The sequence below is a fragment of the Pan paniscus genome, chromosome 5 (assembly GCF_029289425.2).
Source record: "Pan paniscus chromosome 5, NHGRI_mPanPan1-v2.0_pri, whole genome shotgun sequence".
Classification (NCBI taxonomy): domain Eukaryota; kingdom Metazoa; phylum Chordata; class Mammalia; order Primates; family Hominidae; genus Pan; species Pan paniscus.
Genome location: NC_073254.2, coordinates 187069865 through 187093064, shown reverse-complemented (window position 1 = coordinate 187093064; position 23200 = coordinate 187069865). Strand labels below are relative to the sequence as shown.

Genomic DNA, 23200 nt, shown 5'->3' with positions numbered 1-23200 from the left:
CTGCTGCCGTGCAGTTTGATCTCAGACTGCTGTGCTAGCAGTGAGCAAGGCTCCGTGGGTGTGGGACCGCCCCCACCAGCCAGGCACAGGATATAATCTCCTCGTGTGCCTTTTGCTAAGGCCATTGGAAAAGCACAGTATTAGGGTGGGAGTGTCCTGAATTTCCAGGCACCATCTGTCACGGCTTCCCTTTGCTAGGAAAGGGAATTCCCCAACCCCTTGCATTTCCTGGGTTAGGCGATGCCCCGCCCTGCTCCATGGGCTACACCCACTGTCTGACAAGCCCCAGTGAAATGAACCCAATACCTCAGTTGGAAATGCAGAAATCACCTGTCTTCTGTGTCGCTTATGCTGGTAGCTGCAGACTGGAGCTGTTCCTATTTGGCCATCTTGGAACCTCTATGCTTGTATTTCTTTACCTTGCCCTATTGCACTGTCTAGAATCACTAGGAGAATGTTGGGTAGACACGGTAAGAAGAAACATCCTTGCCTTTTCCTTGACTTAAGGGGAAGCATATAATAATTTACGTTTCAGCTGTTTTTACTTATAACATTTCTGACACCAAGGTATGGGGTTTTTGCTTCATACCAACCAATTCTCTGATTCTCTGGACACCAACTTTGAGTTCAACAATCCAATTCAATTCTGACATTAACCCCTTGGAGTTAGTGCAGACCCCACAGCTCAAAGGCTCGATCCGCTTCCCCCCACTTCAGATGCCAGTCACAGGTTGAGGGCTTCCTGAACTTCTGATTGACCAGGTAGAAATTGAGGATTCCCATGACTCCTTCTGCAGGTTTGATAATTTGGTGGAAATTACCAGTTATTATAAAGAATACACCTCAGGAACTGCCAAATGAAAGAGCTGCACAGGGCAGGGTATGGAGGAAGGGGCAGGAGCTTCCGTGTTCCCTCTGGATGCGCCACCCTCCCAGCACCTTGATGTGTTCACCAACCTGGAAACCCTCCCAACTGTCATTTAGGGTTTTAATGGAGGCTTCATTATGTAGGTATGATTGATTAAATCATCAGCCAATGGTGATTCACACAGTCTCCAACCCCTTTTCCCTTTCTATAGGTTGAGAGACAGGCCTGAAAGTTCTAAGCTTCTAATCAAGGCTTGGTCTTTGTAGCAACCATTCCCCATTCTGAAGCTACCTAGGGGACCCCAGCTACCAGGCATCTCATTATCATACCAAAGACAATGACTCTTTTAGAAATTCCAAAGGTTTCAGAAATGCAGGCATTGGTGGTATAGTGGTGAGCATAGCTGCCTTCCAAAGGTTTCAGAAGCTTTTTGTGAGGAACCTAGGGCATTTCATTTATTTATTTACTTACTTAATTGATTATTTTTTAATTAAACCATAACCATTAAGGATGTTATTAGCTGTAGATCTTTTCCAGATATTTTTTAGTAGGTTGAGAAAGTTCAGATCCATTTCAGGATTTTTGAGAGTTTGTTGTTTTTTAAATCATGAACAGGCATTGAATTTTGTCAAATGCTTTTTTGGCACCTATTAAAACAATTGTATTGCTTATTTTTTTCTAGTAATATTAGAAATGACTTTTTAAAGATGTCGTCTGCTAATATGGTAATTAATTGTAAAATGTTAAACCAACTTTGCATTCTTCATGTAAAACTTACTTGATAAAACCTACTTCTTTTGACATGTTCAATTTATACTTGCGAGTATTTTCTTAAGAAAATTTGTGTCTATGTTTATCAGTGTTACTGGCCTGTAATTTTTGTAATGTCTTTGTCAGGTTTTGATATTAATATTAGACTTGACTCATGAAGTAAATTGGACGTGTTTTCTCCTCTATTTTCTGAATTTAACATGTTTACATTAAATTTATATTACTTTTTTCTAGAATGTTTGACAGAATTCACCCAATATCTAGCCAGTTGAATTAATGTTGGATATTAATTCAATTACTTTAATAGATATAGAGCTATGTAGATTTTCTGTTCATCTGTGTCAATTTTAAAAGTTGTATTTTTAAGGAATTTATCTGTGTCATCTAATTTACAGAAATTATTGGTATAAGGTTGCTAATAGTACTTACTGTCCTTTTGGTGTCTATAGGATCTGTAGTGATAACCCCTCTTTCATTCTTGATTTTCACAATATGTATTATCACTCTTAAAAATCAGTCTAACTATGGACTTATCAATTTGCTTAATTATTTCAAAGAACTAGCTTTTGACTTTGTTGTATTGTTTGTCTACAAATTTTACTTACGTCTGCTCTTAGTTTTATCATTTTCTTCCTTTTGTCTACTTTGGGTTTTCTTTGTTCTTCTTTTTCTAACTTTTTAAAGTCAGACCTCAGATCGTTGATCTTATATCTTCTTTTTTAACACAAGCATTTAAAGGTATAAGTTTTTTTCTGAGAATTGTTTTGTAACTTCCCACATATTTTGATATGTTGATTTATATTTTTATTAGATTTAGAATATTTTCTAATGTCTACTGTATTTTTTTATGTGATCCATGAACTATTTAATTTTTAATTTCTATATATTTGGGGTTTTCCTAGATATTTTTCTGTTTAATTCAGCTGTGCTTAGAAAACATACTTTGCATAATTTCAATCCTTTTAAATGTAATATGATTTACTTATTGCCCAGCATAAGACTGTATTTCTTGTGTGCATGTATAAAAAAGTGTGTATTTTGCTAACAGTGCCTCCTGGTAGAACATTCTAAAAATATCAGTTTGATTGATATTTGATCAAATTGATATATAGATTTTAAATTGGTTGATAGTATTATTTGTCTTCTATATTCATTACTAATTCATTACTAATTGTCCACTTGTGCTATCAATTAATAAAATAAGACTTTTGAAAGCTCCAACTGTAATTGTTGGTTTGTTTATTTTTTCTTTCAATTCTGTTTTTACTTTATGTATTTTGAAGCTTGTTATTTGGAACATAAATATTTAGGATTTTTATATATTCTTGATTTTGCTTCTCATGGATCTATTTATCATTATGAAATATCCAGTTTTATACCTGGTTAAATTATCTGTACTGAAACCTATTTTATCTAATATAAATACAGTCACTCCATTTCCTTTGATTAATATTTGCATGACATTATCTTTTTCTATCCTTTTACTTTTAACCTATTACTTACCTTTGTATTGGCTTTGTATATAAAGGAGGTGTTTTGTAGACAGCATTTACTTGAGTCTTGCTGTTTAATCCAATTTGACTGCCTTTGCTTTTTAATTGGAGTGATTAGACCATACTATTATCTGAATGTTTTTTTCCACCACCAAATTCATAGGTTGAAACATAAACCTCAGTGTAGTGGTATTAAGAGGTGGGGCCTTTGAGAGATGATTAGGTTGTAAGAGAGTCACTCTAATGAATGGGATTAGTGCCCTTATAAAAGAGGCATGAGAGAGCTTCTACCATGTAAAAACACTGCAAGAAGGTGCCATATGTGAAGCAGAGAGTGAGATCTCCCCAGACACCAAATTTCTTGATCTTAGACTTCTCAGCTTCCAGAACTGCAAACAATACATTTCTGTTGTTTTAAATTATCCTGTCTTTGAATAAACTAAGGGATACCATGGACATTTAATGTGATCATTGACAACTTTGGGTTTAAATCTAATATTTTCTATTATTTTATATTTTTCTTATTTGTTCTTTGTTCCTTCCACCCCTCTTTTCCTTCCTTGTTTTTTTGGAATAATTGAGTATTTTATGACTCAGTTTTAACCCTACTATTGGCTTAGTAATTGTACACCCTATTTTTATAATAATTGCTCTAGGAATATTACATTATACCTTCAAAGATTATTATAACATTTCATACTTATTGAAATGTTTGGTCCTTACAAGAAATACTTCCCTTTCTTCCTTCCTATCCTGTTTGCTATTATTGTCTATATTTGCTTCTATATGTTATAGATGACACAATATGTTATTATTTTTCTTTTAATTAGCATTAAGATATTTTAAAAATTAAACAATCTTTTCTATTGATTTACATACTCATTTTAAATTACTTTGATTTCTTTTCTAGGTTTGAATTACTGTCTGATGTCTTATTTTCTCTTTCTGAAGAACTTTCGATTCTTTTTTTTTGGAGGAGATATTTATTAACTTTTATTTTAGGATCAGGGTACATGTGCAGGTTTCTTATATAGGTAAATTGCATATCATGGGGGTTTGGTGTACAGATTATTTAGTCATCCAGGTAGTAAGCATAGTACCCAATAGGTAGTGTTTTGACCCTGTCACTCCTCCCATCCCCCCACCTTCCAGTAGGGCCCAGTGTCTGTTTTTCCCTTCTTTGTGTCCATATGTACTCAATGTTTAGCTCCCACTTATAAGTGAGAACATGCAGTATTTGGTTTTCTATTCCTGCTTTAGTTCACTTAGGATTATGGCCTCCAGTTCCATCCTTGTTGCTGCAAAGAACATGATCTCATTTTGTTTATGGCTATGTAGTATTCCATGGTGTATGTGTGCCACATTTCTTTTTTTTCAGTCTACTATTGATGAGCATTAGGTTGATTGTATGTGTTTGCTATTGTAAATAGTACTGAAAGAACATATGCATGCGTGTGTCTTTATGGTAGAATGATGTGTATTTCTTTGGGTATATACCCAGTAATGGGATTGCTGAGTTGAATGGTACTTCTGTTTTAAGTTCTTTGAGAAGTTGCCACACTGCTTTCTACAATGGCTGAACTAATTTACATATCTACCAGCAATGTATGCATTCTGTTTTTCTCTGCAGCTTTGCCATTTATAGTATATGTACTATATATTATAAATTGATTCTTCATAGTATATGTGCTTTGGCAAGTTTTGTTTGTCTGAAAAAAGTTATTTTACTTTCATTTTAGAAAGATATTTTTCTGCATATAGAATTCTAGGCTGACCTTTTCCCAGTACTTTAATACTGCCATACCACTGTTTCTTTTTTGTTGTTTTTTTTTTGTTGTTGTTGTTGTTTTTTGGTTTTTGGGTTCTTTGCCTTACATAATTTCAGACAAGAAGTCTGCTGTAATTATCTTTGCTTCTGTATATACTTTTTTTCTTTTGGTTGTTTTTAAGATTTTCTTTTCTTGATGGTTTATGGAGATTTGACCGTGATATGCTATTTTTTTTTAATGTGTAGTACTTTGGACTTCTTAGATCTGTGAATTTACAGCTTGTTATCAAACTTGAAAAAATTTTAGCCATATTTTATTAAATATTTTCTTGTATCTCCTCCCCTTTGCTCTTTCTGGGTCTCCAGTTATTCCTGCCTCTTACCACTCGATATCGTCCCAGAGATCATTGTTGCTTTGTTCATTTTTTTTCAGTCTTTTCCCCTCCTTCTTTTATTTTGAATAGTTTCTATTGTTATGTCTTCAAAATGTATAGATATTTTCTTCTTCAGTGTCTAGTCAGCACTTAGTTTCATTCAGTGTGTTTTTCATTTCAAATAATTTATTTTCATATATAGACATTTCATTTGTTTTTTATATTTTTGGTTCTTCTGCTCATCATGTTTAAGCTTTTTAAACATGATATATATATTTATATTTATAATAGCTATTTTAATATATTTTCTATTACTTCTGTCATCTCTGTCATTTCTAAGTGTTTCTTTGAGTGATTTTTCTCCTGGTTATGGATCATATCTTCTTGTTTCTTTGGATGCCTAATAATTTTTGACTGGGTGCTGAACATTTTAAATTTAACATTTTTGGGTGCTCAATTTTGTTGTATTATTTTAAATATTGCAGAACTTTGGGATGCAGTTTAGTTACTTGTAATTATTTTAATCTGTTCAAAGCTTGCTGTAAGGCTCTGTAGCATGGGCCCATGGCAGCCTTAGTCTAGGGCTAATTTATTTCTATTACTAAGGCAATGTTCTTTTGAAGAATCTACTGATGCCTTATGTATTGGGTGGCTTTTAACTCTGGCTGGTGAAAACAAACTATTCTCATCCCTGTGTAAGCTCCAGGGATTGTACCACCTACTCCTTTACAATGATTCTTTCACTTGCCTTTGTATTTTCTTCATATACATGCTCAGATCATTATCAGTCACACTTTCAAGGGCACCTCTCTTCCTATTTCTGGAGCTCTATCCTCCTTGGTTTTTATCCCACAGATTCTAGCTGCTTTGGACTCCCTAAACCCCAAACTCTGTCACCTCAATTCAGGGGGACCACCAGGCTCTGTTTGGGCTCTGCTTCTTGCCCTGTCACCTAGAAACTCTATCCAGGCATTGATATAGGACAACGTTAGGGCTTACATTATCTGTTCCCTTTTTCCCAGATGAGATTTCTGTCCTGTGTTGAAATTTTAAATATCTAGCATCCAATAAAAAAATTAACAACTATGCAAAAGAAACGCAGAAAAATATGACTCATATCCATTGTTTTATATATTTTGGAAAATATATTTATTTTATATATGTTTTTGTTTAAGGCAGGAGGATAAATCTAGCACTCTTCCTTCATCACAGCCAGAAATAGAAGTCTCTGAGTATGGGTTTTCAACTTGTGTTTTAGTTGTGCCGTACTGTGACTATGACTAAGAATTATATAATGAAAAACTCACAATGTGATATTCCTTTCTTTTAAATTGTGTCTCCCTTGCAAATCTGCCTGCCTTGGTATACTCTCACAGCTTTCAGGTCGTTGTTTTGTATTTTTTACTTAGTCAATGATTATTACTTTCAGGAGGTTTGGTCTATTAGAGATGAAACCAAACTATATTATTATTTTTGTAGGTAATTTAATCCTTAACAGGATCCCTACTGGTATTTTCAACCAATGTAAAAATATCTTCTCATCTTTCTTGTTAATGCTCTGGTTCTTTCTAGACTGTCCCCAGGCTGGGTCAATCCTGAAATCTTTCCTAGTTAACCCATCTTACCATCTTCCACACCATTTGGTCCAGTTACGTATCTCTTGCCTGACCTACTCTATCTAGCCCTGTTGTCAAAGGTATTTGAATCAGGGCAACTCCATCTTGAAGAGGGGCTGGGAAAAATGAGGCTGAGACTTGGGCTACATTCCTAGGAGGTTAGGCTTTCTTACTCACAAGATATTTGTGGTTAAGGGAACAGACATTGCAACCACTTGGCATACAGTCCTACCTTAAAGGGCATTTGATCTGTAAACCAAAAATAAAATTCTAAGCACCTGAACCATCTGATGGACCCTCCCCTCAGCCAAGGGCATTCCAAAGTTAACCTGAAAAACTAGTTCAGGCCATGAGGGAAAGTGGGGGTTAGACATGCCTCGTTATGTACACCTCCCAGTGGAATTCAGGCACAGATGACCAGCATTAACATTAAAACAGAGACTTTAAGACTGATAGAACAGACTTTTTAAGTCTAATAAGAAACATTCTCTTCTATTGATTCTGTTTGCATAAGGGGGATCTTGTTCTCTACAACCGCTTATCTTAACCCAGACATTCCCTTCTATTGATTCTAGGTCTTTAGACAATCACTTAACTCTTTCAATCAATTGCCAATTAGAAAATTCTTGAATCCACCTATGACCTGGAGGCCCCTGCTTCAAGTTGTCCCACCTTTCCGGACCAAACCAATGTACGTTGATCGATTGATGTCTATGTCTCCATAAAAGGTATGCAACCAAGCTGTATCCTGACCACCTTGTGCACATGTTCTCAGCATCTCCTGGGTCACAGAATATTGATGAGTCATATTCGGCTCACAATAAATCTCTTCAAATGTTGTACAGAGTTTGACTCTTTTTGTTGACAGATCATTCCGTAATAAAAGCAGCTTTCAAGTTATAATGTAATAATTCATATTATTTATTAAGCAAATTTCCAGGTACTTTGCAAGTGTTAGAGATAAACATTTTAAAAACAAAAGTCTCTATTCTCAAATCCTGTAATTTTAGGCCAGAAGAGTGAACAGGTGGGAGTAAAGCATCAGAGAACAAATGTTGCATTAAGTATAGTATCTGTAGGCAATTGTTCTAGAGGCCCTCATAAAGTGCAGTGTGGATTTAAGAGAAATGTTGCATAAATCTCTGCATGGGGGTCAGGGCTCTGCATACAACTGTGTAGGCTGTACACAGGGCAGTGCTGAGCACCACTGACATTGTAGCCCTCTAGAGTTGTGCACTGTAATACCTGCACAGCCGTACACAATGGCGTTGAAAAAAATACTGGAAAGCCTCCAGAAGAAGCAAATGTTGAGATAAAAGTTGATGGATGAGTAATCGTTTGCCAATAATGATAGAACAAATTAATATTTGTATAGTTAATTGTGATATTCAAAAACTCCTTACCCTCACAAGCATATTTGATCCCTGCATCAATTTGGTGAGATTGATAGAGGTGAAGGATCTCTGTCACTCTATACCCAGCTGATGTTCCCACTCACAAGGTGGCAGCAAGCCATGAAGACCAGCAACTGGGAACAATGCTTTTTCGGCCCAGTAGAGCCCACTCCTCCCCACTCATGCCAGGTGTTCCATGCACTTAGCTCCCTGCCCTTCGGAGCCACAGAGCAGCTTTCGGGAGGCGTTTGGCATGCCCTTCCTTCCTGGGCTCTGGGTTTATGTCATTCCTTGGTTTCTGTGCTGCTCGTAGCTTAAGAGGGAAACATTCCTTCTGCCAGCTCAGCCCTGGCAGTAGGGAAATTCATTGATCACCCTGGGGCTGTGGTATTAGACACATGTGGTTGATGTTGTTGTTGATTATAATGCTAATACTCTTATTTCTGTGGAGGAAAGAGAAGGTCAGAGAAAGGAAGTCACCCACCTAGATCACATGCTAATGAAATCGCGCAGCCAGGGTGTGGAGTTTTCAGTCATTTTACTCCAAGCCCTGTGCTCTTCCCCATACCTGGACTTAACACCTTCCCTTTATTCACGTGGTTACGTTTGTATGTCAAGTCATCGCCTCAAATGCTGGCCGCTGGCTTCCCTATCCTTTTAGCTCTTGTGAGTATCGTGTTCTAGTCTGCTCTTGTTCTGATCTGACTCAGTTGAATCTAGTTGTGTGTGAGTGTGTGTGTGTGTTTTCTATCCTCTTGAAAATTTCCTCCAAGGCTACAAAGTAATGCACATTTCTGGCTTCTCAAAAACACCACGGATTTCAGGACTGCTCTTACATTCCACCTGATTGTCTTGAGCTGCTTGTTGAGGACATGATTTGCTAGCCTGCAGTTGTCTCCTCATTTCTCACAGCCCTTAGCTCAGATGGCAACAGTTAAATCACAACCAATAATGCAATAAAAAAACGAGTCTATAATTCACCCAATTACTGATTTCTCAATTTTGAAAATAAATTTTGGACAGATGGTTCATTAAAAAGTAGTAGAAAACATCAAAAGTATACAGACACATAATGAAATATACGGATAATGCTTAGATTTCATGTTTTTAAAAAAGACTGCCTCCTCCCAAATCAGTAGAAAGGTAAGTTTTTGTTTCTAAGCAAAAAGGAAAGGGAAGATTTTATAAATATGTTCACATTGATGAAGATGTATATTTGTCCACTTATTTCAAATCTTATATTACATAAGTTATCAAAAAGTGATTGTTGCAAACCTTTATGTTACTTTGGAATATTAATTACACTCTTTACATTTTATGTAGACATATCTATTAGTCAATTTTTTGAAATTTATTCCTTTTTTTATGCTTAAAATGTTATTTTCAAACCGAGTCAGATAAATATTCACCTTTTTTTCTTCTTGCTATGATTTCACATTTTTTACAATATAGAGTTTATCCCTAATTTTATGTATTTGGGAAATAAGATTTTAAACTAATTTTTTTTCCAAATGGCCAATATCTCCCACAACACAACACTCATAAAAACTCTGTCACTTTGTAATTTGTGTACAGTATTTTTCTACCACATTTTAAGTCCATATATATTTACCCTAGTTACGAGTTGAACTGTTCTTTCCCATTGATCTATGTGTATTTGTTCTGATCCCACTCCACTTTCATCTGTGTGCCTTTAAAGTTTCTATAAATATTACACCTGGCAGCGCAGGTGTTGTTCCTGGTATTCTTATTCTTTTCATTCTTGTTTAGTTTTAAACTCTTGCTTATTTTCTTAAGTCATAAATCACAGTTTGATTTGATTATAGCCACAATGAAATTCAGATTAATTTTAGTAGCATACACATGTTTAAACTTTTCAGTTTTCCTAGCCAGAAATGTGGCATCTCTTAATTTATTTGGGTCAGTAAGTCAATCCTTTAATACTCCCCAATACGCTTTCATAATAAAAGATCAAAATGGAAAATATGTTTGAGTTGGGAAGATCTTTCAGGTCACTTTTTAAAAATCACTCGCAGAAGCAAAGCTCATTTTTCCTATTTGTAAGAGGACCCTCTGTTAAAACGTACTTTACTGTATTTTAGGGTTTTTTTTTTTTTTTTATGAGGTAAAAAATGCTCATAATCATTTACCAAGGAAGGTCGCATTTGGGGGCTTGTCCTAAGCATAGGGCAAAAGCCTTATGCACAGAGATGTTAACTGAAACAAAAATATTCCCCTATGAGGAATGATTCCATGCATGAAGATATGTCAATAGAATGGAATCTTACACAGAAATGTAATTTTGAGGGCTGTTATAACATTGGAAAACATTTTCACTAGGCTATGTTTTAAAAGATGGGAAACATTTTTAAGATGCTGTTACAAGATGGTATGTTCCCTGCAGGCATTTCTTCCCTGTAGTTCCTGCTCCTCTGGCTTTTGCTCACCCTTCACCAGCCACGTTCACCCCCTGCTGTTCCTTGCACCTGCCAGGTGTCCCCATCCCATGCCTGGGACTCTTGTGCTTGCTGCCAGGACTGCTCTTCCGCCCGACACCACGACCAAGTCCCCTGCCTGGCCTGGACTCCTCGCTGATGTCATCTCAGTGAGCGCTTCCCTGGCGGCTCCAGCTAAGGTCCCACCCCTGCCCGACATGCTCCATCCACCTTCTCTGCCCACCTCAGGACACACTGTCCAGTACTTTTTTTTTTTTTTTTTTTTTTTTTGCTTTCCTCCAACTAAAACGGAACCCGGGCAAAGATTTTTGTCTGTTTTGTCCAGACCAGGTGCAAAGGAACCTGGGCATATGAACGGTCTGTGAAATGAAAATGTACAGAAGTTATAAATACTAGGGAACCATGGACATTATTTTATTAATTTCGTTTTAGCTATATTAGCTTGTCAGTCATTATGAAAAAGAGCTATCTTGCTAGAAGCAGCCCTGCCCATCTATTTCCTTTACCTATAGGGTAACTACAGATAAGAAAAACCTGGCTGGCATGATAGGGGTTGCCTGAAAGAGGCTGCAGTTCTGACCATTTATTGGGCAGTCTCAGGAGCATCAGGGAAGGACCTACTTCCCTTGGCTGAGATTTAGGAGGTGGATGAGTCTTGCCGTTTGGGCAGTGGAGAGAGGCCTCCATAGCCACGTCTGTCAGCCCTCACTTCGCTTGTGCTGGAGGAATCTCTGGTTTCAGGTGAGTTGTCTTTGTCTCTGGCACAATGCAGGTCTAGTGCATGTTTGTATTCATGCCTCCCAAGGTCTGGGGGCTTTGTGCTTATGAGGGGAGGGGGAAAGGCTGACGCAGAAGAGGGGAGGTCAGAGTTCCCCAAGCCCTGGGGCTCACATGTGTCACGTGGGCCTCCATGGAAATGGTCCTGGCCAGACTCATGCTGACCACCCCCTCCACCCCACTGTGCCCCACTCCCAAGAGGAGGGGTGACTGACGGGCATCCCATCTCACTCCAGCCATGTCCCCAGATCTGCTCTATCAGATAAGCAATGCACACGATCCAGAGATTTAAAAAATTACATATATTCATGGATATTTATAGCACTTCCTTTTCCTCTAGCTTTTCAAAAGTTCATTAGAAAATATTTTTTAAGAAGGGCAAAGATTTATATTGATGGGGGATCAGCATCTGACAATGCAGAGAAACTTCCACAAGCTCCAATCAGAATTCATCTATTTTTACTGAAGCAGAAGGAAAAAGTATCTCAGCTGACAGCAGTGCCATCTAAAAGGCTGCGGTAATCAGCTGTGGGGCAGAAAAACATCCACATCACGAGACAAGACTGTTTTTAAAGAAAATCAAGCCAGATTTTTAAAAAATGCTGGATGAAATAAACAAATCAAAAGGCTATTTAGCTTGTTTTAAATAGCCAAGACTTCAGTATTTTTCTAGGAAAGGAATCCAGGTTTCTGAGAACACATGCTGCAATGGAATGCTGCGGAAAAGCCTGACTGCTGCTGCTCCTGCGTCGGGCTCCAGGTGGACCCCACTTACAGGAGCCCGCCCAGGGAGGAGGTGAGAGGCTGGCTTGAAGAACCACACCCATTTTAAAAGTTCCATTGTGGATACTGCATGCTGAGAATCAGATACAAGAGCTGAAAAGAATTGCAAAAAGGAACTTTCCCTCATTATCAAGGGTGTTCAGGCTTGCCTGGTTCACATATATTTTTATTATCCAAGAAACTCATGAGGCTTGATTGCCGCATCCTCACGTTCAAGGCAAGGCCAACCCCCCGGCCATGGTCCATTGTGTCTCCTTTCGCTTCCTTGTAGGTAGGACACTCAGCCCATAAATGAAGGTATACAGGAACTGTTCATTTCTTTTCTTTAAATCAAATTTAGCCTGAGAGGAATCTTGATCATCTTTAGCCTCCTGGAGCGCCTTAGGAGGTTTCCCACCCAAAATTGTTCAATGGCCGCACAGCACGGGGCCCACACTGGTCACTCACTGCTCCTGCTTACCAGCTCCCTCCAGCCCAGCTGCTTCTTGGCCCATGCCCTTCTCCCAGGCTGGGGAGTCTCATGTGGAAGCTTGGAGTGGGTTAGGAGTGAATGGGATGTATGGAAGGCAAGGGAGGCCTCTGCTGAGGTGTGAGCATCCGCCGCAGAGCCACTGCCCACTCCAGCCTGGGCCAGGAGCTTGTGCAGGGGCCACTCTGCAGGCTGCATGCCTCCCACCAAGGTGTGGAGAGGGGTCCCCTGGGGACTTGGTAGGGAACCAGAAAGGGCTTTTCCGAAGACTTCCTCAGCAAGAGAAGTGCAATCCACTTAACTAAATTCTGTGGGGTGTGAGGGGGTGGGTGGGAGAAGTATTAGAAAAAAATAAAGGGTTCCTTTATAACAAGTAATATATCATTACAAGAAATACTTCTTACTTTATTCCCTAAATTAGTATAAGAATTCAAGGTTAGGTTGAACTATTGTCAAGAAATACTAATATTAAGGAGACATTTTAAAAAATGTTCTCCTGCCGCGCACGGTGGCTCACGCCTGTAATCCCAGCACTTGGGGAGGCCGAGGTGGGTGGATCACAAGATCAGGAGTTCGAGACCAGCCTGACCAACATGGTGAAACCCCATCTCTGCTAAAAATACAAAAATTAGCCAGGTGTGGTGGCACGTGCCTGTAATCCCAGCTACAGGGGAGACTCAGGCAGGAGAATTGCTTGAACCCAGGAGGCAGAGGTTGGAGGTTGCAGTGAGCCAAGATCTCGCCACTGCACTCTAGCCTGGGAGACAGAGCCAGACTCCTTCTCAAAAAAAAAAAAAAAGTCCTGCTATGAAATTTCTTTACCAGTGTTCTTGTTAATATAATCCATGTTCATCTTGTAGAATTTTCATTTAAAACTAGAAAAAAAAAAGTCACTCTTCTGCCCCATAACAGTTTGACAAAACGAATTATCACTGCATTCGTACTGGGAAGTCAGTTCCTCTGGGTCTTATCCACTGTGTTTATGGTCTACCTCTACCCCGGGAGCGGAGGGCTTCCAACCCTTCAAAGCCTCCAACATTCCTTTGTTTGGCAGAATCTTGTCCAAAGACTGAATGTGAACTAAGCCCTCTGCTTGGCCCTGTTGAGACATCAGGAACTCACAGGAGCCCTCCCCATCTCAAGACGCCCCCATGGGGGGTGGTCACTGCAACACTTTCTTTTGTTTGGATGATTGAAGAACTCAGTCAAAAGGGCTAGTGAGGACTGGAAAATTCTGTAATTTAATTTTTTTTTTCAGGAAATCAATGGGTTATCCTTACACACATGTACAAACACACACAGATACACACATCGTTTTGCTGATTCTTTAAAGAATTCCCTCAGCAACTAATCAGTTGTCATTTATCAAGCACCTAATGTGCGTTCAGCCCTGCACAGCGTGGTCAGCGCCGCACAGCTTGTTCTCTGGGGTTTATCAATGCTCCGCTTTATGTTGAGAAACGTAAGCACAGTTCTCAGCACACCACAGGGCACCTTCCGCCCTCTGGGCACAGCCTGTCGTTTGGTTCACAGCTAGTGCGACTCTGGCCAGGCTGGTCTTTGAGACGGCCCTTCCTCATTGCCGTACCGACGCCTGGTGTCCAGCCCCCGGAGGACCTCTCTCTGGCTCTGTCTGCTTCTGTGGTGACCTGATCTTCCACGCCTGTGCTTTCTGACTCACCTCTTCATAGAAGGAATTTTAACGCCCCTTTGAGATCAAACAGGACAGGTGAAGATAAAATACTGGGTTTGTTGTTAGTGGCAGCCTTTTAGTTTTGCTGGTTTATTATCCTAAGGATTTCCTTCCATGACTTTGCTTTTATCATTCTTTCCACATCTCAAAAACAGAGGCAGAAACAGTTATTCCGGTAATTTTTACTGTTCTAGTCATTCTTTAAGCTAAATACTTCAGAAAAAAAAAAGTTCTCTTGCACAGCTGTGTGCCAAGTTTGGCTAGTTCATTCTATTCTGACATTTTCCTGACAAGGTAAGCAAGCATGAATTTAAAAAAAAAATGTAGAAATTAAAGTTGACAGCATGAAAAAAGCCAGCCTGTGCCAGCAGAAGGACCAAAGCAGGGCTTTCGGGGCCTGTAGTTTAGACTTATTCTTGCAATTGGAAACTTAACATTTCACATTGGAAGCTCTCCTGTCTTCCATTCTTCTCCTCAGAAGCCTAGTTCAGTGGTGGCATCGGGTGACACACTATATCTCAAACTTCACCTTTTATTAAAGAGAATTTTATGCCACTATAGTTATTATTCCTTTTTGTTTGTTTGTTTGAGCTGGAGTTTCGCTCTTGTTGCCTTGGCTCACTGCAACCTCTGCCTCCTGGGTTCAAGCGATTCTCCTGCCTAAGCCTCCCGAGTAGCTGGGATTACAGGCGCCCGCCACCATGCCTGGCTAATTTTTGTATTTTTACTGGAAACTGAGTTTCACCGTGTTGGCCAGGTTGGTCTCGAACTCCTGACCTCAGGTGATTCGCCTGCCTCAGCCTCCCAAAATGTTGGGATTACAGGCATGAGCCACTGCCCCCGGCCTAGTTATTATTCTTAACTGTGACCTTCAACTACCTGAAGTAGTTGAGTATACTTCAACTACTTCCACCAGGAGTAGAACATCAATTCCACAGATTAACCAGAAGATTCCCATACATACTGTTTTTACTGATAATTTATATTTTGAGACAGCAACTACTGTAGTTTTGAGAATTTGCTCAGTCCCATTGGTGCCTATGTTTAATTTTTAACTCCTAATACCAACCTCTAAGAGGAGTTGTTCCAGTTCCCTCCCCAAGTCCAGTAAACACAGAGCCATCCTCTTAAAGTCACTGTGTCCACCCTTTAGTCATTTTTATATACTTGTTTCTTGCTGTGGTCCACTCTTAACCAGGTAACGCATGTTGCCCATTATTATAATGCAACAAGCACATCAGTCAAACCTGCATGCTACTGCTGCGGGCTGCTTCACCCCACCCTTCACTTCTCCTCGAAGCCAGTTGTTCTGTCTCTACAGCTTCCATAGACTTCACACCGGGTTTTTTTTAAAGGCATTTTCCATATTCAGATCACAGATGCTAATATACATATTTTTGTTTTCAAAAGTACTTGAGTTGGTTCAATAGAACATAATTTTTTTTTAAAGTCTTGAAATATATTTGTTTTGCTTTAAAAATCTTCCTCGAAGGCTGTATTAGTCAGGGTTCTCTAGAGGGACAGAACTAATGGAATATATATATATATATTATTCGGGACACCCCCAAGTCTCCCTATATGTTGTGAAGGCTTCCCATCTCTAGAGTATAAACGCAACACGAAGAAAATGCCTATCGGTTTTAGTTGCATGAATCTCATACTTAAGAACGTGCCGGCTGGGCACCGTGACTCACGCCTGTAATCCCAGCCTGTAATCATATATATATATAAAATAAAGGGGAGTTTATTAGGTATTAACTCACCCGATCACAAGGTCCCACCATCTGCAGGCTGAGGAGCAAGGAGAGCCAGTCCAAGTTCCAAAACTGAAGAACTTGGAATCTGATGTTCGAGGGCAGGAAGCATCCAGCACATGAGAAAGATGGAGGCTGGGAGGCTAGGCCAGTCTAGTTTTTTCATGTTTTTCTGCCTGCTTTATATTCTAGCCACGCTGGCAGCTGATTAGATGGTGCCCACCCAGATTAAGGGTGGGTCTGCCTGTCCCAGCCCACTGACTCAAATGTTCATCTCCTTTGGCAACACCCTAGGATCAATACCAACACACACACCTAGGATCAATACTTTGCAACCTTCAATCCAATCAAGTTGACAGTGTTAACCATTACAATTGCCATCTTTGCTCACATGAATTCCAGTGGTATATATGATGCCAAGATCTTTCAGGTGAGGTATGGCATGGGGGAAATGGCATGTGCCCAATCTTCCAGATCCTGGATGCTCATAATATATTCGTTGACTTTTTATATGATTAGGCTTATGAAAACTGAAATAAATTTTAGAACCAATATGTCTGGCTTGAGGCTAAATTAAATAAATCCCTACAAATTGCTTAATTGACAATTATTGCGTAGTATGGTAAGTCAGTGAAGAGTGCAGCTTTGGTCTTACCATTTCTGCAGGACCAGCAAGCCAGAGGGACTCCCAGCCAGGAAGGCTGGTTAGCACTAGGTTGTTTTTTAAATACGGCTGTGGTAACTCCTGGGTAATGTTATATGTGGACAAATAAGATGGGTGACTTGAGAAGGAAATGCAGGTGTTTCAGCATTTTCACTTCTCTCTGTTTTTTGTGTGTGCTTGTATGTGTGTGTGCATTTTTTTTCTTTCTTTCTTTCTTTTTTTTTGAGATGGAGTCTTACTCTGTCACCAGGCTGGAGTGCAGTGGCGCTATCTCAGCTCACTTCAATCTCTGGCTCCCGGGTTCAAGCGATTCTCCTGCCTCTGCCTCCCTGGGATTACAGGCACCCACCACCACACCCAGCTAATGTTTATATTTTTAGTAGAGATGGGATGTCACTATGTTGGCCAGGATGGTCTCGTCAATCTCTTGACCTCATGATCCGCCCACCTCGGCCTCCCAAACTGCTGGGATTACAGGCATGAGCCACCACGCCCGGCCTGCACTTTCTTAAGTATGAAATTCATGCAACTAAAATGAGTAAGCATTTGCCTGGTGTTGTATTTATACTCTAAAGTTGGGAAGCCTTCACAACATGTAGGAAGACTTGGGGGGCGTCCCGAGAATCTGGGCAGTCCAGGTCACAATGACTTTTCCTACCAGTGAGATGAAAAGCTTAGTTGGGAAGACTGCAAAGCAATAGCTCCTTTTTACAAATGTTCTCCTAGCTTATAATTTATTTTTCATAATAGAGACTGTTTACTCTGTACTCAGCCTTTTTTTCTTCCTTGTGAATAATTTCTTTTGAAAACAAGCTGCTGTTACGGTTCTGAGTGTCACGACGCTGCTGTGCTGGAAATGAGGCTTTGAGGGCGTCCTGCCAAGGCGGCTGGCCTGGGCCCCAGGCACCTTAATGCCTTTCGGGACCAAGCTGCCGGCTGCCAGTATATAAAGTGGCTTCTGTGAGCCTCTGTGCACCTTGGAAGCTAAGCCATTTGCAGCTGAAATGATGTCCCTCTTGCCCTGACTGGTCCCTGTGGAGAAAAGGTGTCAGTGAAGATCTCTCTGTGCCGGGTTTCTCTTGGAGTTCGGGTTCTGGTCACGACAGAGCTGTGGCCTCAGGGCACTGTTGGATTTGCTGTTGTGTGCTCACCTCATCCCCCAGCTGGTATGTTAGTCGGCTTCCGTGCTGCCATCACAAAGTATCACCAGCTGAGTGGCCAAAACAACAGAATATGATTGCCTCCCAGTTCTGAAGGCCCAAAGTCTGAGGTCAAGGTGTCAGCAGGGTCGCACGCCCCCTGAAGGTGTCCGGAAGGGGTCTGTGCGGGCTCTTTCTCAGCTTCTGGGAGAGCTCCCAGTTCCTCAGCTCGTGGCAGCAGAGCTCCAGCGTCCCAGTGCTGTTCTGCTGTGTGCATGTCTGTGTTCAAATCTCCCCATTTTATGAGATCACATAAAGCCCACTCCACTCCAGCATGACCTCACCTTAACCAGCTACTTCTGCAGGGACCCTGCTTCCATGGAAGGTCACATTTGGAGGTAGTGGGAGTTAGGGCCTCCACACAGGAATCTGGGAGGTAGAGGGACATGGCCCAGCCCGTGACAATGGGTCACATGCATTTTTGTTAAAATTTAAATAAATTTGGTTTTAAGTTTTTTGGAGAATTTTGTGAAACTCTGGAGAGTGAAAATACCAAAGCTGGTGACCATGTCACTGGAAATTAGTAACTGTTGTTTTTTTTTTTGAGACAGAGTCTTGCTCTGTCACCCAGGCTGGATAGCAGTGGCACAATGGCACAATCATGGCTCACTGCAGCCTCAAACCATCCTCCCATCTCAGCCTCCCGAGTAGTTGGGACTACAGGCATGTGCCACCATGCCTGGCTATTTTAAAAAAATTTTATTCTTAGTAGGGACAGGGTCTCACTGTGTTGCCAAGGCTGGTTTCAAACTCCTGGGCTTAAGGGATCCTACTGCCTCGGCCTTCCAAAGTGCTGAGATTACAGGTGTGAGCCACTGCATCTGGACACTGTTTTCATTTTTACTAAATCTTTCATACATCTCAAAATGTACAACATTGCAAAATGGAACAGCCCAGGATAAAACATTTGGGTCTTTTAAAAATGTCCGTCGGATTCAGTGTGGAGGTCAAGCACGTCTATCCATCAGAAAACTTGGATTTCTTTGGGCCTTTTCTCTCAGATCACGAAACACATTTTGTTGCTGTGTATTCTGTGAGTCAGGTCGTGGCAGCCCCCTCTGTGGGGAAACTGAGCTACAGAAGATAGCTATTAGTAGCAGAAGTGGGACCAGGACCAGATTCCTGATTCAGCTTTTCTTTGGTTGTCAGAAATCCGTGGAATGGATAAGCTCTCTCCATCCCTCCTTCCCTCCCCTTCTCCATCCGTCTTTCCTTCCTAAGAGAAAAGAGACACTTTAAGATTGAAGAGGCGATGAACACAGAGGAGTGCTCTTCCTTCGTTGGAGCAAGAGAGTAATTTTCACTTGGGGCTGGGTTTCAGTGAGTTTCATGCCAGCTCATCCATCTCGTTTCACAATGGCTGTGACTTGGGACTCTTAAAATACTTCCCATTGCTTTTCTCTTGCAGAGTTTGGTTCATTAAGGACCCATTTTCATCAAGGCTGCTTCAACAGTTCTTCTTAGAAATTGATGCTTTGGAGGTAAATATCTCAGAAATAGCTCTTTCAGGTGGTGTTCTGTTGAAAGTGTTGTTCAGGCCGGGCCGAATGACTCAAGCCTGTAATCCCAGCACTCTGGGAGGCCGAAGCAGGCAGATTGCCTGAGTTCAAGAGTTTGAGACCAGCCTGGGCAACATGGCAAAACCCTGTCTCTACAAAAAACACACGCACACACAAAAATGAGTGGTGTGGTGGTATGCGCCTGTGGTCCTAGCTACTTGGGGGGGCTAGGGTGGATCTCTTGAACCCAGGAAGTCGAGAAGGCAGTAAGCTGAGATCGTGCCACTACACTACAGTCTGAGTGACAAAGTGACACCCTGTCTCAAAAAAAAGAAAGAAAGAAAAAGATTGTTCAAGTTTTCTTGGGATTTATTTGAACATTTTAATTCCAACGCATCTAATTTCCTGGGTTCTTTATTTGAATCTTTATCTTCTTAGGTATTTAAATGTAATCATTATTTCCTTTCAGAAAAATTATTCCTTCTTACCTCTAATTGTTTACCTTTCCCAACACAAACTTTATAAGTGGGGCTGTTTTCCCAGATCAATATCACCTTTTGAAGATTTCAGTTTGTTGCATTTTATTTTGTTTTATTTTCTGGCTGTTTCCAGGTCCCCTTCCCCAATGTCTGGCACACCTGGCACTGCATCTTGGTGGGCAGCAGCCCCGGGAGTGCCTTGCATGTAAAAAGCTGATGGAAAGGAACCCATCCGGGAGGTTTCCGCTTTGGGAGGACCCCGTAGGTGTTTTACAAGGCAGCAGTGCAGGGAGTAAGTGTGGGAATTCTAGCCCAGAGCCCTGGCCACATGAACTCTTGTCTCACTCCCTGGTGATCGCTTCATCTCTCCAGGCTCTCTGCTTGCCTGTGAGATGCCCAAATAATGTGCAGTCTGTTGATTAGTGTCATATTTGCATAGTTAAAAAAAACACCATGCTAAATTATGAGCCACATTTTCAGCAATTCCTAAGATACCCCTTAAAATGAGCTCTTTTTTGCTAGGGACTCTGGCAGGCTGTTCACCCATGGCCTCCCAGGAGCTGGGCTTCCCTCAAGTTTCCTAGGACACACTGCCAATCACAAGACAGCCCGTCCAAAGGTCTTTTCCTCCCTCATATAAAGGACCTCTATTTCCTTCTTCCACAACAGAGCACTTGTGGAAACTTCCAGAAGCTGGAGTCTTTGTAAATACACAGTAAAGAATCTGAGTTCATTTCTTTCCCATTGCCTTCAGGAGTCCACATTTTTACCATCAGATTAAAGATTCTTGACATCTCTTCACTGTCTTTTATGAGTGACTCTCCTAGCTTTTTTACAGAAAAACCAAAAACCTTTTTTTTTTTTTTTGAGACAGAGTCTCGCGCTGTTGCCCAGGCTGGAGTGCAGTGGTGTGATCTCCGCTCACTGCAACCTCCGCCCCCTGGGTTAAAGCAATTCCCCTGCCTCAGCGTCCCTAGTAGCTGGGGTTACAGGCATGCGATACCACGCCCGGCTAAGTTTTGTATTTTTAGTAGAGACGGGGTTTCACCGTGTTGGCCAGGCTGGTCTCGAACTCCCGCCTCAAGTGATCCGCCTGCCTTGGCCTCCCAAAGTGCTGGGATTACAGGCATGAGCCACCACCCTGGCCTTGTCTGTTTTTAATCTGTGACCTTTTACAGCATGTACAAAATCACCTTATGATTGTTAACACAAGAAAAGCTTCACTCTGCTCTGTCAATCACAGAATCTCCAATTTGAAAATGAACAATATTGCTATTTTTAAAATTCTGAATGCAATTGATTTTAAAGGTCCTTCTGGCCTAATTTTGTAGAAAGATAAAGTGACTGTCATAAATCAACACCAAGTACAGAACCCCTCTGTTAACTCTGGACTCTACTTTGCTATGAGATACAAAGTATCTGGGATTTGGGTTTTTCTTTTTTTCCAGTGAATTGAATTTCTTAGTGATTGCATAAAGACGAAAAAGAAAAAGGGATTGATAATTTTGGAGAACATTAAGCTATTTTTAAAAAGATATTTCTCTCAAAGATAAAGGAATTTGCCATAGAAATGAATACACTTACTCCCAAAGCAGCATTAAATTGTGTTAACTTTAACACCCTTTCCTAAAAGAGGGAACCATAATGCTTCAGGATTAGCACTTGGACGATTGGAGAAATGAATATGTCTTTCACCCGCACGCATCTTTCATTATCCAGGACAGAAGGGAGTAAGGAGGGAGGCAAGAGAGATCCCCCCACTCCACACCCCAAAAAAGGGAAACAGGGAGGGGAGTTTTCCCTTGGTTCCTTTCCAAGGAGCGGTGGCCCAGGAGGCCTTGCTCTCCCGCAGGCGCCTGGCTGTGTCTTCGGGGGTTCCTTCTCTGAGCCTCAGGACTTTGTCACCTGTGAAATAGGACGGGGTGGAGACCTGAAGGAGCTGACGGGCAGGATACACGTTGTTTGAATTAATGTTTCTGTCCCTCAGGCCCTGCCACTGGGAGCCCCAGCGGCCCACGTGCCTTTCATCCCGGCCCGCAGAGGCCTGAGTGCTGTTTCGGGCAGGGCTGGGCAGGGCCCAGCGGACCCCACGGGCCGCCCCCCCGCCTCTCCCCAGCTATTTGTCTGTCGTCCCTCTTCGTCCCTCTTCTCCTGAGGTGCTGTCCCAGCCCTCGGGGCGGGGGCAGCCGCGGGCAGCTCAGTCAGCAGCGCTTCCAGAGGTGCCCGAGTCTCCTGAACGCTCCGCAGGAAAGCAGCTGTGCTGCGTGGAGCCCTCTCCTCGTCCCGGTCCCTCCGTGCGTGTCCCTGTCCCTCCCGTTCTGCGGCGGGAGGTGGCGGTGTGGGTCTCCGGGGAGGGGCGGCGGGCTGGGGAGGTGGGGAAGGGTGTGCGGGTGCTGGGGGGGGGGGGAAGACCTGCCGCCCCCGCCCCCCTCCCCGCTTCCCCAGCCCTTGGTTGCTATGCAGTTTCTATGGCAGCGGCATCCTCAGACTCAACTTTCACCCTCGTTTAGAGCCAATTAAGGTAAAATAGTGAGGGGAGGAGGGAAGAGCGTGGCCAGGGAAGGGAGGGGGGAGAGGCAGGAAATCCAATTCGAAGCTGCAAGTGCAGCGTTTACTCTGCCAAAGTCGCAGTAGAGATTCCGAAGCCGCAGCGCCGTCCCCTCCTTTCCTCGCCCCAGCCTGAGCGGGAAGCGGCAGCAGCTCCCCTGAGCCCTGGCGTGGCAGGGAGGGGACGGCACCCGAGCAGCCATATTGCAGCCCCCCGGGTCCCTCCTCCGGCCGGCGCAGGCCCCGCACTCACGACCTCCTCTGGGAGCCGGATCCGTCCTCTCCATCGCCGCCACCCGCCGGCCTCTGCGTCCCTTGGCTTCCGACATCCCGTCTGGCCGTCCCCCTGTGCCGGTCCGAGCCTCTGTTTATTTCCTTTCCTACTATCAATACTTGACCAGCAGAAAAGGAAAGTTTAAAAATGCCAATCGCACAGTTGCTGGAACTATGGAAAAAGATCGAGGTGGAGCCTATGGAAATAGAGGTGAGTGCAGGAAAGAACGCACTTTTCACAGCATCCTCAAGAATCCGAACTCTGCAGCCAATGCATTGCTCATTTACTATAATCAGTCCATGTTTATTAGGTGACTATGATG

The 23200-nt window shown here is 41.9% G+C and overlaps 1 protein-coding gene across 4 annotated transcripts in view; it reads left to right on the top strand.

Moving 5' to 3' along the window:
- Nucleotides 1-23200, top strand: part of RPS6KA2 (ribosomal protein S6 kinase A2) — a 497623-nt gene that overhangs the window by 19839 nt on the left and 454584 nt on the right. The window contains exons 1-2 of one of the 4 annotated variants that reach the window (XM_063605534.1): nt 22443-22578; nt 22736-23088. The exons of 1 other annotated variant lie outside the window; for it this stretch is intronic. In XM_063605534.1, the coding sequence (XP_063461604.1) occupies nt 23026-23088 (63 nt within the window). In that variant the 5' untranslated portion in view covers nt 22443-22578; nt 22736-23025. Of the gene's footprint in view, nt 1-22442; nt 23089-23200 lie in introns of those variants that run through there. 2 more of the 4 variants (XM_008973620.5, XM_034963238.3) reach the window with 2 other exon arrangements.